Source organism: Anabrus simplex, chromosome 2 (assembly GCF_040414725.1).
Source record: "Anabrus simplex isolate iqAnaSimp1 chromosome 2, ASM4041472v1, whole genome shotgun sequence".
In the NCBI taxonomy this organism is placed as follows: Eukaryota; Metazoa; Arthropoda; class Insecta; order Orthoptera; family Tettigoniidae; genus Anabrus; species Anabrus simplex.
This window is the reverse complement of record NC_090266.1, coordinates 208,014,612-208,032,423: the sequence shown is the minus strand read 5'-3', so window position 1 is coordinate 208,032,423 and position 17,812 is coordinate 208,014,612. Positions and strand designations below refer to the sequence as shown.

The 17,812-nt window shown below is 38.7% G+C and overlaps 1 protein-coding gene across 4 annotated transcripts in view; it reads left to right on the top strand.

Moving 5' to 3' along the window:
* Positions 1–17,812, top strand: part of LOC136864009 (structural maintenance of chromosomes protein 1A) — a 679,773-nt gene that overhangs the window by 337,547 nt on the left and 324,414 nt on the right. For all 4 annotated transcript variants that reach the window (XR_010859243.2, XR_010859244.2, XR_010859242.2 and 1 more), the window contains exon 12: positions 10,495–10,617. Coding sequence is in view for 1 of the 4 variants with exons in the window: in XM_067140505.2 (XP_066996606.2) it covers positions 10,495–10,617 (123 nt within the window). In the remaining 3 variants the exon portion in view is untranslated. The remainder of the gene's footprint in view (positions 1–10,494; positions 10,618–17,812) is intronic.

Below are 17,812 nucleotides of genomic sequence, written 5' to 3'. Positions count from 1 at the left end.
GGTGGACGAAACGCAGGACCCGTCATCGGAACAGAGGAAAATGTAACCAAAATATGTTCCAACTTAATGAGCATGATACAGGCACTCGGTGACAAAATCTCAAATGTTAATTCACAAGTTAATTCCACCTTAACAGAACAAATATCGAAAGTAAATGACAAAATCTCAGACGTTGATTTACGAGTTAATTCCACCTTAACGAAACAGAATGACGAACTTTCAGACAATATTTCTCAAGCTAATACAGTTTTAACTGGGGAAATATCTCAAGTGTACACGCAGGTTTACAAAGTAGAACAGTGCTAGAATCGAAAATTTCAACTGTAGATGATAAAATTTTGCAGATGAATTCCCAAATTAGCGACGTCGCCTATCAATTAACACAGCTGATATCGGACATCAGGTAAAACCTGGGCTAGTAACAAGATGCGTTGTTTCTGGATTATTACCATGTGTTGCACAACATTGCAGTGGATTTATACATCATATTTACAGGTAATAATAAATTATATACTATTAATTACGTGTTCTTACATTAAATAAACTCATATTAATATACATACAGCAGATGTTTCATGACATAACCTCATATATATAATACAATCGTTCATACATAACTACATAAATAAAAATAATAGTAATAATATTAATAGATGTAACCAACTTCAAAGCTACATCTCACAAGTAATAATAATAATAATAATAATAATAATAATAATAATAATAATAATAATAATAATAATAAAATCATCGCCATCGAGCTCGATATTTCCATTTTTTCCCCCCATGGATTAGAGAATATTGTTTCCAAGTTATACTAGTCCATTACACTTGCATCAAGAGAACATTTTGAACCTCAAGGAGGAGGTAGAAATCCAGGTTTCCGGCATAAAACAACAGGTTGAGGGGAGAATTTCTGCTGTTGAGGGAAATTTTGGAAACCATATCATTGCCGTTGAGGGCAGTTTTGGGAGCCATATTTCTGCCATTGAAGGAAGTTTAGAACACAAGATTTCGACCATCAAGGAAGATGTACACAATATGAGAGAGACCATCCTTCACACGGTAGAAGATAGATTAAATCGAACAGGACCTATCGCCACTCCTTCAACCCCCTTAAACCTAACTGGCTATACAGGGCACCTAGACCCTAAGGTGATTATAGAGAGCCTTCCGGAATTCCACGGGCAACTGGAAGATACCCAACTAACTTCATCAAGGGATCGGTCAGTCTACTAGGAAGGACTAAACTACCGGAGGACATCTTCGTTCCTCGTCGTCGCACCGCAGTTAAAGGGACAAACCGCTACTTCTTGGAATAACACGAGGGGCTGAAACTTAAACTGGTCTGACTTCAAGAGGGAATACCTTGCTAGGTTTAATTCTGAAGGCGTGAAGAGCTCTGTAGAAAGGAAGCTACTGACTGATGCAAAACCCTCCAGCATGAGAGCTAGCATGTTTGTCCTCCAGAAGTACCAGCTCTTCAAGCAGCTGCATCCTGAAGGAAGCAAGAACGAGATCTTACCAGACATCGTAGAGCTACTCCACGATAAGATTAGACTCCTAGTGAAAATATCGCAACCGAGATCCTTTGATGCTCTGCATGGAATCATCGCCCAGTTAGAAGAACACAAGAGTAAAGCTATGGAAGAGGCCAGCGTGGTTAGGAAATGCTACCAGTGTGGCAGAATGGGACACCTGAAGAACAAGTGCCCAATTTTGGCTCAGAGAACAAGGTCTGGCCCATTCTGGATTCAGGGGGGATGGGACTGGGTACAGGAATGCACCTCAAGACACGACAGACAAACAACCCTGGTCAAGTAGGAAAGAGATTGGTCAGATTGTGAGCAACACAGGCCAACCTCGCCCAGCTATCATCTTTTTTTGTATTTGTAAATGGGACTGTTGTCAGATTACTACCGCCTATGAAGTCTCACCATCTCGGAAGCGTAGTGGGAGCAGCGGATGGGGTAATCTATTCCATCTAAGGACAGACTAACCTAACCGCTAAGTGCATGGACCTGCCTATTGTAATTAATGTTGCAGTGATTCGGAACCTAATACCTGACATTATATTAGGTCATGACTTTTTGGTAGAATACAAGGTGATCCTAGACTATGCAGCTCATGAAGTCTCTTAGGGAAAAGACAGATATCTGAGGGTCGCCTGGCACGATGGAAATCTCTGGACTCGCAATGATGTGGAAGTTGACGTAGACCTGGGAGATATTCAGTTAACGCATCTTCAACCAAGTGAAGAAGGCGCCTTAAATGACTTTCCGGAAGTCATCACCAATAAAATAGGACGGGCTACCACTGTAATGCACACCATTGAATAAAGTGCTTCCTCACCCATCAAGCAAAGCTCATATCCAATCAACCTGGATAAGTGCAACTTTGTCATTCAGGAGATTCAAGAGATGGAAGGGCAAGGTCTCATTGAACCCTCTACACCCGGTTGGGTAGTCAGCTGCTACGGTTATCCACAGTGCATTCTGTCAGACAACGGGAGTCAGTTCACGTCAAGGAAGTGGCAGCAAATGATGACTGAATGGGGTGTGGAGCACTGGACCACCTCTATCTGCACCCCAAGGGCTAATTCAATGGAACGATGGAACCAGGAGCTGAAAAGGATGTTACAGGTCACCTAATATACAAGGAACATTGACTGTGGGACCGTCAGATACCACAGTCACTCTTTGCCCTGCGACGACGCATCAACCGTGTCACTGGCCGTTCCCCAGTGGAGCTGTTCCTTGGTCATGTAACATTTTCGCGAAATTGGAAATACTAAATGGATAGATTGTAACTAGCATAAAATATAAATAACGAAATTGGGCGCCACCTGCTAAAGATTTACAGGAATAATTGACTGTAGAGCACGAAAGAACTCCCTCTCCCAAGGCAACAATCATCAGGCTGGCGAGGTTCCAAACTTGCTTTATAACCTTAACTGTTACTGTTTACACCTGAAATTAAATTTGGGAAACATGCCAGGCTTTTCCTTACTCCACCAATAAAAGATTTACCACAAATTTCACTACATGAATTTACTTCTAAGACAAAATAAATCATAATAAAATACCAACAATAATTGTCACATGATGAGACCAATATAAACATCCACAAACAACATCTACAAGCTATACACCACAACTATACTTAGTTCTGAAGGCCACACTTCAAATTGATTATATTCTACGGATAAGAAGACTGTCTTTCCTAACCTTAAATACCTTAGCACAATAGCATCATCACCGTGGAATCTATTTACCACGTGTTATAACTGTACAAAAAAAACCAATCCAGTCACCTCACTATACTCTGTTAATAAGCCATACACATCCACAATGTAAAATGTCTGCTGTGGGATTAATAAATAACTACAACCCCTAGGGTTTCATGAAGTCATAATCAGTTCACTGCACAACAATATATTAACTCCAGATTACACATACAAATTACTGCCCTAATGTGCATTTCCTTGGAGAGGAATTATCCAGAACCTGACTTACAAAAGAACACTACGTAGCATCTTCCACCAACTGCTCACAGGGAACTGTATTGCCGAGTTATGCACTCGCCATGACTCCATAATGGTACAGTAATGCAACCGTAAACAGCTCATACAGTAACACTTTGTAATGGTAATCTTCATGAACAGCAACTGTAATAGTCATGAACAGTAATAATAATAAACTCGTGGCAAGCACGCACAAAATGCTTCGTCAATCACTACATAATTAGTAAAGTCCTCGTTGCACACGTGCACATGTTTATGTAGGCTCGCTTCATGTGGCTGTCATGTCTGCCAAAAGTAGCCTTGGAACATCACTACCACTGCCACATCTTCAAGCATCTCTTGGTCAACGCAGTCTCTTTCGAAATCGGAGCTTTCAGATTGGTTACCAAGCTCCTGATCGTCAAATAGCGATCTTACAAGTTTATCCACATAGATGAATTACCAGCATAGACTGGGTTACTTCGGGTTTCCAAAACACATGTTGCAACACTTTTAACCAATTTTAACTGTCAATCCCGATATAGTCGCAGTTTTTCAGGTTGCACAATCTTTACTGCTAGACCATGTTTACAGACTCTTACCCAAAACAGAAATTTATACAAAGTATAATGATTCACATATGCAATATTCCCTAACTACAAATTCTTCTTACAATATCATGTTCTTATATCATAATTTAAAAACTCGCATGATATTTACTACTTTATACTACAAATGATTTTTCCAAAATTTCCTAACCTAAAATTGGGAGATAGTAGAATACAAACATTTCCTAACCTAAAATTGGGGATCATACTCTTGTACAGTTACAGTCGACAGCTATACGGTACCAGGTATTGGGAAATTCGTCCACCACCCATTTCTTGTCAAGATGATGCAGCTGTTTCCCTAGCAGAGTGGCAGCATAAGCAGCAGCATAACATCAAGGAAAACCAAGCTTTGGCTGAGAAGAGATCCCTTACCTAGGCCAAGGCTCAAGATGTCGAAGAGATCCAGATCTTCCTACCAAGCCAACAAGTACTGTGACGTACCCACCCAGTCAGTAATAAGATTGGAGGGTTTCATGCAGGTCTCGCACCTAAGTGGGTTGGTTGCGTCGAGGTTGATAAGCAGCTGGGCCATGGTGTCTACTTACTAAAGACCAACCGTCCTGTCAAGGTCCACGCATCGAAGTTGCGGCGAGTCACCCAACCGCTGCACATACAGTGTAAGCCTGGTACTGTCACAGGTCCACCTGGAAGAGAGACTACTAATGCCACAGCACAATCTGGTCATGAGGTTTTAATTTAATACATTTTATCACAACGCGTGCTCTAAATTTTTAATTCAATATTACTTTTCTACTTCATTACAGATATTCTTAAGATTCCTCCCAAAGACCAAGCAACACAACAACGGGAACAATATTCATACAAGACTGTATCAAGTGTCTAGGATGTTCCTTCTCAATTAAGCAGCAGCCTAAAACTATGAAACAGCTTAATATTGTACTCTTGTCAATTCCTTGACGTTACATGAGACCCAAAGTCAAGACGCTAACAGTTTCATTCACAACGTTCTTGACCAGTCTACCTACAACAATCGGTTTTTTAAATCTCCACTTGTGCATGACAACACATTTAAATATTAGTTACGTCAAGAACACGAAAATGAAAATCGTGGGTCAAATAAGCCCCAGTTTTAATATCACCCTTTCTCAAGACTTATGATAAAAAAGAAGATCCATTTCATTTTATTTTTGAACATTTTAAGTTAACCAGAATAGAACTGCCAAGTTAAAACACATTTAATTTAAATGTATATTTTCAATCTTGACCAACCTACAATCAACAATCAGTTCAAATCTCCACTTATTGTTGACGACACATCCTGTCAACAGACACGGTACGTCAAGAACATGATATGATATAGGGGTCACATAAACCCCGATATGTAATCCTCTGTACCAAAAAGAAGATCCATTTTAGTTTTGGACATTTTTCATATTAGATAGATTAGGACCAAAAAACGTAACTGTATTAACTTACGTTACCCATCTTAAGAGTTCATTAATGTTTGTATATATTGTATATAATGTATATATTGTATATAGTGTATATATTGGTATGTTTATATTGGTTAAAAAGGTCCCAAACCTTGACCTAAAGGTTGTATACAGGCTGAAGATGCCCAAAATAATGGGTGAAACATGTACCTGACCTAAATAAGTCTACATAAAATCATGTAGATAATAACCACATTAAACATGGAAAGTATTGAATAGGTGGTTTTTTTTATTAAATTATCCTTGATATCTATGCCTATCATGATCCAGTCGAGAGGAGGAGAGCACATCCAGCGACGTCAAGAAAGAGAGAAGATATAATCTACGACCAAGGCAAAGTCAACAAGTGTGATAGACTGTTGAAATTGTTTCAAGTTATAGGGGGGATATTGATGCAAGTGTAATGGACTAGTATAACTTGGAAACAATTCTCTAAACCATGGGATAAATAATGAAACTATCAGGCTCAATTCTTCTTCGTCTTCTTCTTCATCTTCTTCTTCTTCTTCTTGTCGTCGTCGTCGTCATCATCATCATCATCATCATTATTTACCTAGTTGTGTACGGACTTTATTTGGCATAAATCGTGGCCGTAACAAAACTTGAGGTTATGTTACGACACGTCTGCTGTACGTATATTAATATGAGTTTATTTAATGTAAGAACATGTAATTAATAGTATATAATTTATTATTACCTGTAACTATGATATATATATCCAGTGTAATGTTGTGCAACACATGGTAATAGTCCAGAAAAAAAAAAACATCTTGTCACTAGAGTTGTATAGAAAAATCCATTCATTGCAAATATGTTATTGGAGTCTGTAGAAAATATGAGAAACTATGTTGTATACTTTTCTAGAAGCCTGACCAGGCATTGTATTTATAAAGAGGCAGCCTTGGGAGTTAGTGTAGAGTTGTTAGCGAGAGTTGCTAGTGAAAGACGTAAACTCACATTGTGATTTTGCTGTGTTGCTAGTTGGTTGACATGCTAATGTTTCAGTCTTCTTCTTCTTCTACTTCTTCCTCTTCTTCTTCTTCTTCTTCCTCTTCTTCTTCTTCTCCTTCTTCTTCTTCTTCTTCTTCTTCTTCTTCTTCTTCTTCTTCTTCTTCTTCTTCTTCTTCTTCGTATAAGTGTTTTGTTCAAAATGATGGTTGACTAAAGTGTGTATATAATTTTGAAACAAAATATTGTACACAGTTGACAGCATCGCGTTACAACAAGTCACATTCGGCGACGGGTAATGACCTCAATGTTGAATCGGCCGGCAAAGTCCTCTTGAATAATGTGGCTGAAACTCGTACATAAAATATTAGTAAAGTCGTCTGGTATTGGGTCCTTTCGTATATCACAGGCAAGCACGTACTTAAGCATCTCCATAATGTTGACATCTGTTAGCAACAATACAATACAATGCATGACAGGTCACAATATCACGCGATTTTAATCCAAGGTAGAATCACCGTGTTCTGAGGTCGACTAACAGACTGATCCTTAAGCAAGTAAATGAGTCACAGCTGTCAGGTGAATGAGCTTATAAAACCACGGCACACACCACACACACACCGGAAGTACAGTAGTAGTACAGTTCATGTCCTAATTTAATATTATATATATATTTTTTAACAAGTTACACTACGTCGCACCTACACAGATAGGTCTTATGGCGACGATAGGACAGGAAAGTGCTAGGAATGGGAAGGAAGTAGCCGTGGCCGTAATTAAAGTATAACCCCAGCATTTGCCTGGTGCGAAAATGGCAAACCACAGAAAACCATCTTCAGGGCTGCCGACAGTGGGGTTTGAACCCACTATCTCCCGAGTACTGGATACTGGTGGCACTTAAGCGACTGCAGCTGTCGTGCTCGGTAAATATTATATTAAATTCACTTCATGTAACGAGTGTCTTTATAATACAAATATCAATGACAACAAAATGTACTATAATTTAATGTCTCACCGAGCTCGATAGCTGTAGTCGCTTAAGTGTGGCCAGTATGCAGTATTCGGGAGATAGTAGGTTCGAACCCCACTGTCGGCAGCCCTGAAAATGGTTTTCCATGGTTTCCCATTTTCACACCAGGCAAATGCTGGGGCTGTACCTTAATTAAGGCCACGGCCGCTTCCTTCCCACTCATAGCCCTTCCTGGTCCCATCGTCGCCATAAGACCTATCTGTGTCGGTGCGACGTAAAGCAACTAGCAAAAAAAATTAATGTAATGTCTGTAGAATGAACTACTTCTTGCCTCCTAATTGCAGTACTTATTTATCACACAATTCACCTGCTGAAGTTGACATAGGCGGCGTTGACATACGGCTTTCAACACTCTCATCACTTCAATCATAACTTTTCTTTTTCAATACAACATAATGTAGTTGGTCTACCAACTGGATTTTTACTTATTGATCGCCGACACAAGTCTAGAATCTCGCAGCAGATACAAAATAACCGTGAGGATATAAAACAAAGTATGACAACTTGCCAAACTAGGGTAACACGAGCGCAAAGCCACCTAACATAAAGATATGACACTGCTTGTCCAAAGCACTTCAGCAGACATAATGGAACTGTCACACTATTTATGTTTTTTGCCATTTCAAATTTCCTGTGGGCACTTAGTGTGTGTTTCAGATGACATCAAGACTTCAGAGACAGACCCTTGAAGGTATCCTTGTTTCCTTATGCAGCTTTAATTCAGATAAATACTCAGTGTATGGTGTGAAAAGAACTGCATTATGTACCATCCATGACTACTGCCGGCTGTGCTCAATTGTTTGAACATCTTGTGGTCAGATCAAGAAATTACCATTAATAGAGAACTGTCGTGTGAAACAAACACTGGGTAACATTTTACTATCAACATGAATATAACAAAAGTAGTTCAAATGGTGGTAGTTATACTCAAAAGGGAGCATGGAATTGGTTGTACCATATTTATGAGATTCTAGAATAAAACTTCTCCAACCAGACTTGTCTATCAAAAATATGACTACAAACATGATTCAGTGACGTTTTGCTAGAAAATTACCAATCTGCACAGGGTTAATGTCATTAAGCTGCATTCTGTACAACATTTTGGCTATTATGATCACTGTGCTTCAGATTTGTTCAAGATAAGACCCTGTTTATAGTTTCCTGCTTTGTCTTATTATATCCAATTGTTAAAATTGTGTTGTAATAGTTACAAGATGACTAGCAAATAATATAATAATGCCCATTGTAGAGTAGGCAATGCAGATTGGAAGTTCCGGTTTGTGTTTGAAAGATTAGTGCTTTACAGCCATATCAGTCATTACTGATCTGCATTTAGGGCAGTTGCCCAGTTGGCAGATTTCCCTGTTGTATTCCTAGCCTTTTGTTAAATGATTGCCAAGAAATTGGAAATTTATTGGGAACTTATTCCATTCCCTAACTCCCCTTCCTACAAATGAATATTTGCCCCAATTTGTCCTCTTGAATTCCAACTTTATCTTCATATTGCGATCTTTCCTACTTTTAAAGACACCACTCAAACTTATTCATCTACTAATGTCATTCCACGCCATCTCTCCAATGACAGCTCAGAACATACCATTTATTGCAAGTGACTAATCTCATTTTAGAACCTGTGCTTCAAATTTGTTCAAGATAAGACTCTGTTTATAGTTTCCTGCTTTGTCTTATTATATCCAATTGTTAAAATTGTGTTGTAATAGTTACAAGATGACTAGCAAATAATATAATAATGCCCATTGTAGAGTAGGTAATGCAGATTGGAAGTTCCGGTTTGTGTTTGAAAGATTAGTGCTTTACAGCCATATCAATCATTACTGATCTGCATTTAGGGCGGTTGCCTAGATGGCAGATTTCCCTGTTGTATTCCTAGCGTTTTGTTATATGATTGCAAAGAAATTGGAAATTTATTGAACATCTCCCTTGGGAAATTCCATTCCCTAACTCCCCTTCCTACAAATGAATATTTGCCCCAATTTGTCCTCTTGAATTCCAACTTTATCTTCATATTGCGATCTTTCCTACTTTTAAAGACACCACTCAAACTTATTCATCTACTAATGTCATTCCACGCCATCTCTCCAATGACAGCTCGGAACATACCACTTATTGCAAGTGACTAATCTCATTTTAGAACCTGTATTGAAGATCAAATGAAAGTAAAAACATAAACTTATTATTCCACCTATTCAATACTAAACTAGCTCACAAAATTAGGATTTCATCCTTATTTTATTGCTAAAATATTCAAACATGGTACATGTTTTGCCCATTTTCTGAACATCTTCAGCCACACTAGAATCTTACAGCTAATTAGGAATATTGACCTGGAAATTATATGATTGATGTCATTAGCAAGCATAAAATTAATGCAATTTTTAAGAAAACATGGTTAAATACAATTTTCTTGTATATTACGTCAAATGGCTGTGATCTAAGTATAACAGTTATTTACATTCAGTTAAAACAATTAGAATTTTTCTTGTATATGATGTCTAATGGCTGTGATCTAAATATAACAGTTATTCAAATTCAATTAAACAACAAACTTTTATGACTATAATAGTTTTAATTCTGATCTTGCCTTTGTCAGCTTTGTTTAAGTCTCCTAAGGTGTTTATCCCAAATGCTGCCAGTATGTAATGTTTGAATGCTGTTCTTGAATGTCCATGTTTCTTGCTTTTCAACACGAAATAAATATGACTAACAATAGAAAAATGTGTGCCTGCACATTCCTGTTTAGCTGTTCAAAGGTGAAACATTTGATTATAGAGGGGATGAATGTTAGGGTACATTGCATATGCCCTTATCTTAACTTCTCTTGGCTTACCGTATGTGCACAAAACTCAAACTTTTGGAAGGTGCAATAGGTATTCAAATAACATCCTGGTTTATATACATCGATGCTAATTTTGATGTTTTCTTCTGCAGGCTGTGGCCCTGGATGGTACATTCTATCAGAAATCAGGCATCATCTCTGGTGGTAGCTTGGATCTTGCACGGAAAGCTAAACGTTGGGATGAAAAACACATGTCACAACTGAAGGCTCGGAAGGTTTGTCCAATATTAGACATTTTCTTTACACATAATGGATAAAATCTCTGTCACTATTTTGAAGGCCACAGACAATCTAGTAAAGGAATTATAAAGCAAAGAACATTTTTTTGAAAACAGATTCTCTACCTTTTGAGTTTTCGTCAATGTTCATTAGAAAATCATGCCGTAAGTTTTAATTTTATCTTCAGTATTGTTCCCTTCTTAACGTGAATCAATCGATCAGTCATCATTGATCCACATTTAGGGCTGTTGCCCAGGTGGCACATTCCCAATCATTTGTTTACCTAATCCTTTCTTAAATGATTTCAAAGAACTTGGGAATTTATCGAAAATTTTCCTTGGTAAAATTATTGCAATCCCTAACTCTTCCTATGAATGAAAATTTGCCCCAATTTGTCATCTTGAATTCCAACTTTATCTTTGTACTACAATCTTTCCTACTTTTAAAACCTCCACTCAAGTTTATTCGTCTTCTAATGTCACTCCGCCCCATCTGTCCACTGGACGTATTTCGAAAGTCTATGTATTACTCATCTTATGTTTTAAGTCATGAACGGAAGTCTGGAGTGCACATCACTAGTTTTAACTTTATTTCATTCATGAGTAAGTACCCTTTTTGTTTATCATAGCCTTCAGTTAAGATTAGACATTAATATTTGTAGGAATTAACATTTTGTAAAAATGGTGTCCCAATTTATACAAGCAAGCTAGCTCATTTCTGAATACTTTCACAGGTTGTACATTTTGGAGATAATTGATTCACTATTATTTGCATGAATGTATTATTTTCAATCAAATTGATAATATAAATGGGAATCAAACCTTTTCTTTTCCTTCAAATTTGTGAGGATATTGGCAATTTGTGGAAGCGTTGGATTCTTTGGCCTTTTCAGCTGCTATAGAATATGGAGTGGAGAACAAATCTTTCTTCAACTTCATCTCATCAGATGATTCCAAATGAACAAGTATGATGGTAGCATTTAACAAAATTAGTGTTATTAGTCTATGGACTGATGATTCAAACAACACAGTGTTAGGTACATATTCCAATCTCATAACATTGAGTTCAGTGTTTCATAAGGATTTTCATATTGATATTATGTAACCTTTTTCTACTGGATTCTGAGATGAGGCCTTGCACCTCGAGTGGCCTTTTTTGGCTTATCCTCACCTCTCTGTTTATAAAATCATTTACAGTGGAACGTCGATTGCCCATTCCTGAAAATGACGTTACATGGTCCTGCGAGTATCATAATTTTTTTTCCAGTTACTTTATGTCGCACCGATACAGATAAGTCTTATGGCAACGATGGGATAGGAAAGGCCTAGGAGTTGGATGGAAGTGGCCGTGGCCTTAATTAAGGTACAGCCCCAGCATTTGCCTGGTGTGAAAATGGGAAACCTTGGAAAAGCATCTTCAGGGCTGCCGACAGTGGGATTCGAACCCACTACCTCCCGGATGCAAGCTCACAGCTGCGTGCCCCTGACTGCACGACCAACTCACCCGGTTGCATCATAATTAAATCATGTTTTAAAAATCCCACATTGTCTGTTCCTCAAAGAAAAGATATCCCGTATCAACCATCCAGAAATGTCAGCCTCATAAACGCTAAATCCTCGATCGAGCGTTTTTCAAGAAATGGTATCTCACGAAAGGACAGCTACAACATTTGTATGGATCTTGGCGTTATCCCATCATTGTGGTAATTAGAGCAAGTATAGTACTAGGAAAGCGATTAGCATTGAACTTTCATAAGGGACTGCCTTAGCATCGCATTCGCCAGGTATTATTTAGGGAAACCTGGGAAATCATAAAGCGGAGAGTGGCTGCAACAAGTGGAAAGAGATAGAGCGCATTTCAACAGCTCTACTTGAAGACAGAATGAGATTCGTCAAATGTTTATACTTCTAAAACATCTACATTATGTCCGGGGTTAGACATTTATTTTTGACTTTTTTCGATTATATCGCTGAACAGGTTTTCGGCCCTTCACTCAAGGTACTATTTAGCTGCTGGGCTTTCAGATAAGAGTCAAAATCGCTTCTTTCTAACATGAATCTAGTACTTTATGGTTACGATTATGTTCTTGAGACCAGAACAGATGTTGCACCTAACATATTTAAAGCCATGGGAGGTCTTGCAATTTCCTATTACTGTTTTGGTCATAATATAAGATGGGGATTTTTACGTTTACTTTTTTATGTTAAAATGTCTTTTAAAAACTGCAGTCGTTTTACATGTGCAGTGTTACCATTGAAAAAGTTTGTATCATTTCCCACTTGTACTGGCTTGTGCTGAGTCCCAACGCACTTTCCAGCTGAGCTCAAGGTCACGAATAAACCAAAATTTCTGGAGTTTTGATGTCATTTTCTCTTTTCAATGTGTTTGTGATTAATGACAGGCAGAATTGAATATAATGCATTCGAGAACTTTTGAGAATCGATACTTAGATTTGAAATTTACGTGTTCAGCATAACCATTAAAAAAGTCAATGTAGGCCTAATTTATACGGTAGAAGACTTTCAGAAATTTTTGTACAAACAGTATACCGGTGGCCAAATTACAATGGAAGATCAATAAAGACGGGATTTTGTCAGCACATTGGGTGCTTTTTGTATTGGATGTGCTTTATTTGACTAGATTAGAGAGTTAAAAACTACTTGTGATCAATTGTTTCTTGGTTTCGCATTATTATTTACGTACTTTTAGATGGTCTTGGCTGATCAAAGTTGCTGACCTGAAAGAAGTTTTCACATGAATCTGACAAAGTTCCCCTGGTGTAAGTTTCCCCGGTAAAACTCAATGTAAAGTATCGAGATTTTTAACTTGTATAATTAATTTTTGAAGCAGGCCCTGTGGTCTAGCTTGCCTGCCTCTTGCCCAGGGACTTGGCTTTGATTCCCGGCCTGGTCGGGTACTTCTATCAGGATATTAGGGCTGGTTCTAGGTCCTCTCAGCCTATGTGATTACCATTAATAGAGGAGCTATCTAACGGCAAGATGGCGACCCCAGTCTAGAGAGCCAGGAATTATGGCCAAGAGGATTCATTACACTGACCATGCATCACCTTGTAACCTGCAAGCTTTCCAACTGAGTAGCGGTTGCTAGGTAGGCCAAGACCCATTAGAGCTGTAGTTTGGTTTGGTTTGGTTTGGTTTGGTTTGGTTTGGTTTGGTTTGGTTTGGTTTGGTCTAGGAGAGTTCGTAAGATTACAATTATACATATTTAATTATTGTGATGTTTAGTCAAATTGTTGATGGTTTCAATTCGTTCTCGGATTTTCCGTTTTGCCGTATTGTACCTTTTTTCCATAGTCCCTCCAAAAATGGAGAATCGAGATTTCACTGTAGTTTCATCTGTAACATTCGTTAAAAGAATGACTGAGGAATGCAGGTGTAGGGACTATGGGTGTGAGTGGGCAGAGATAGAGAATTTGAGGGACATAATTAGGTTTCTTGTGAACATTAATGAAGGTAGGTCTTACTCAATGTACAGGTATGGTAGAAAGACAAGAGGGAGAGGAAGGATGGGGAGAAGTTGTGGAAGACAGGTGGGCTACTGTTTTAAAGGGAAGAAAATTGAGGAGCTACGTTGTTAAGTCAGTGGGAGAGTTTAGGAGAGGTATTGGTGAGCATTGGTATCGGTTATTGCTAGTAGAAGAGCAGAGGGATGATGGGAACTAGAGAAGTGTTAAAGAGGAGGGAGGAAGTAAGAGGAAAGGTAAAGGAGGGAAAAGGAAACATAAAGGCTATTAAGAGGGAGGTGGCACAGAATCAGGAGGATAGGGAGAGAAGGGAGGAGGAAGTAGATTCTACAGCTGTTAGGGGAGATCAGGGAGACCAGGAGGGGAGGGTATCTAATAGAGCTCTGCATTCAGAAGAAAACAACTGCTCGAGCATTGCCCAGTTCGTGCCGCTGCTCGACGGCTGGGAAAAAGCCCATGCTGCGATAGGGCTGTGGCCGTCTAATAGACCATATGGCTGGTTGTTCCTCACCTCTCGGTGATCAGTGGAGCTGTCGAGCACTGCCGGGAATCAGTTGGCGACTGGGCTTTGAGCAGTTCAGACAGCATTATGGATCAACCAAGTATAGGTCATAAACGCTGACTCATGAAAATGAGAGAAGTATTCTGGAGAAAATTAGGAGCGGCTTGTTAGTCCTGAAGAAGAAGAGGGATATGTCGGAAGAGGAGGTGAAAAGTGAAGCTTGGAAATCGTTTGCACTTGTAGTGGATCCTGTCATGCAGGCTTCTTCTGGTTTCGTGCAGTGTACCACATGTGATACTATACTTTCTTACCAGTCAAGCACAACAGGTGTGATTCGGCACTGCAAAAGTAACTGCAGATCAGAATTCCACCGAACACATGCAGTACCAAGCATTACAAGATATTAGAATCATTCCGTATTGACGGTTTTCACTTTACAAAGGTGAAAAAATGAGTGTATCCTCCTAATTCAGTACATCATATATTCCATCATTAGACGGAGTAAACAAATTCAAGCATGTTTCGGCTCATTTGAGCCATCTTCAGTGAAAAATGAGGGGGCTTGAAATAATTTACGTAACACAAGTTAAAAAATGCAAAAAAAAGAAACATAATGAAGTAACAAATGAAACACAAAAGAGAGCCTAGACTGAAACAAAATTGGCATAAATATACAATATTTACATCATTATGTGGAGCAAAAAAACAACTCACTGCGACAAAATTCAGTGAAACAGGTGTTAAAGCAAAAATAATAATGAAACTAAAAACAGTGTTAACCTAAGAAGAAAAGAAATGAAAACAAATGATACATGGAAATGAACAATAGGTGCACATGGTGAGGTTGGGGACCTCATAGTTTACAAAATATTGGTTTTGTAACAATGACAAAAACAGGTTGAAATCACTGTCGAAAATTCAGGAAGAAAATCTATCTTTGTAGAAACCCATCAACATCAAATTGGCTAGGAGGGGAGTGGGAGCGAATTTTTTTTTTTTTTTTTAGAAACCAAGCCTGATATAATGTGCAAGTGAAAAGCCTGTAACAAGGAAAAAGCACAGATGAAATTTAAAACTTTAGAAACAGCAGCATTCTCAATATCTTCTCAATCTAGCGGTCCCTTTCTTGAATTGTCGTTTCATAATGTTGGCTGGTTGGTTTGCCTTATTATAAAGGGTCGGAAGGGCTGTGACATAAAATTGAGAAGCTGTGTTAGGGAGATGGCAGATGTATGGTAAACTGTGAGTGACCTAGTGGAAACCGTCAATGAAGTTCCAATCTGTAATGGAAGGGGAAAAAAAAAAAAGGTGAGGTTGTGTGAGAAGCATGGGCTGATAAGTAAAAAGTGTGGAATGGGTGTGTAGAAAGCTTGAACTTACGGTGTTTAGTAGGTGGTTGTCCTCTCGATGGCCTGGCCTTCTCATAGTAACGGTAACGTTTGTGCGATCGAGTCTATTGTTGGTTCAGCTGTGTTTGCGAGGATAGAAGGAGCGGAGTGGGAAGGTGTTACGACCGCTCTACTACATCTTACCTTCTGCCTTCTGTCGCATTCATTTGCTTGCTCGCCCAGCTGTTCACTAACTGGCCTGTTCTCCGGCACTGTTGCTGCTTCCTCGTTGTGACGTCACACCTACGTATTTTTCATCGAGTAAGTTCTCGAATCTGTTCACTACCTATATAAGCAAGCTGTTCCTTAGTTTCCGCGGTCAGACATTGAGTTGGAAAACAACACGAGTGGAGAGAGCGGAACTGTTCGCTAGCGGCTGGCCCGTCGCGACGTTTTACCTATTTTTATTTGTGAATAGCTGCATTGTTTACCAACAGACTGGGTGAGCAAAATGTTACAACCTTTTATATCATTCGTGGTCTATATCAAGATTTGAACTTTGAATGTTAAATTATTTAGTGGCTTCATGGTCTCCATTCTAACTAAGTCCTTCAGACTGATATCTTTATCTATCTCATACGCCAAAATAAACTGTGCTTGGACAAGTGATAGAAGTGTTGCCACATCCTGAACCTTTTTACAGGCCCGAGTGGTCGCTTACATGGCCAACGTGATAGCGTTTAAGCAGCCTGGAAGGATTCCCCCCCCCTTTTTTTTTCCCCTCTCTTTTTCCCTTCTCACTCTGCTTCCTTTTTCTTTCCCTTTCTTCTTTTCCGATATTGAGCTGTAAAAATTTTTGTCTTCCGACGTGCTATAACTTTCTTGCCCTCCTTTGGGTTTTAAATGAAGATTGTAAGGGTGGCCTTAAATCATTATTTTTCAAATATACCCCCCTTTATTTCTTAACTAAAGTGTTTTAAAAAAAAAAGTTGTGAACTTATATAGGTGCTGATTCTGGTTTTTTTTTTTTGTCGAACTCTGGTCTTGGGCTTTTCTTCAAAATCATAATCGTTATTCCCAAGAATTCTTAATTATTATTATTCTTGATTGTATTTTGGTTGTCAAACGGGCTGAGCCCTCGTTAAATGTTTGTAATTCCCATTCTTTGCTTGTTATACACTGCCTAGTCTAGTCGTTTGAAGTTTAAATACAACTTATTTTAAATCAATTCTCCTTTTTTTACATTTGGTTTGTTGTACGTTCTCTCTCACTCTTTACCTTTTCCTTCTCCCTTTTTTTTTTTTTGAAACATTGTACTTACTACGGACACCCCTCTCGGTTAGCCCGCCGTGGCGTCCACTGGCTCTGCTGATTGATGAATAATAAGTCTGATATACTAGGTTTGACCCAACGAGGCATTAAGCGCATGCCTTTCCGTGGTCCGACAAGTCACCACCAGTGAAATAACATTTGTTTGCCTTTAGCGTTATGGTGTCCTAATGATTACCTTATGACGATCTTTGATGTTGTGGGTCGACCATCCTATTATTATCTATGCTAAGATTTTCGTCCTTTTTGCCATTGGTATGAACATAATATTTATTAGCACCCCACATTGACAAAATACACCACAAAGGGGTGGTGCTCGTCTGGTGTGGAGAGGGGGGAGTGGTGATGACTTGGAGAGACGGAGGTGGGGTTTGTTTGTATTATGGAAGTTTTGACAAATATATGGTATGCATGTTTCCAGTAGAATGTTCTTTTTTCTCGTTGATTTCATCAGTTTATGAACACCTCTCATAACTTAAATGAAATCAACGAGAAAAAGAACATTCTACTGGAAACATTCATTCCATATATTTGTTAGAACTTCCATA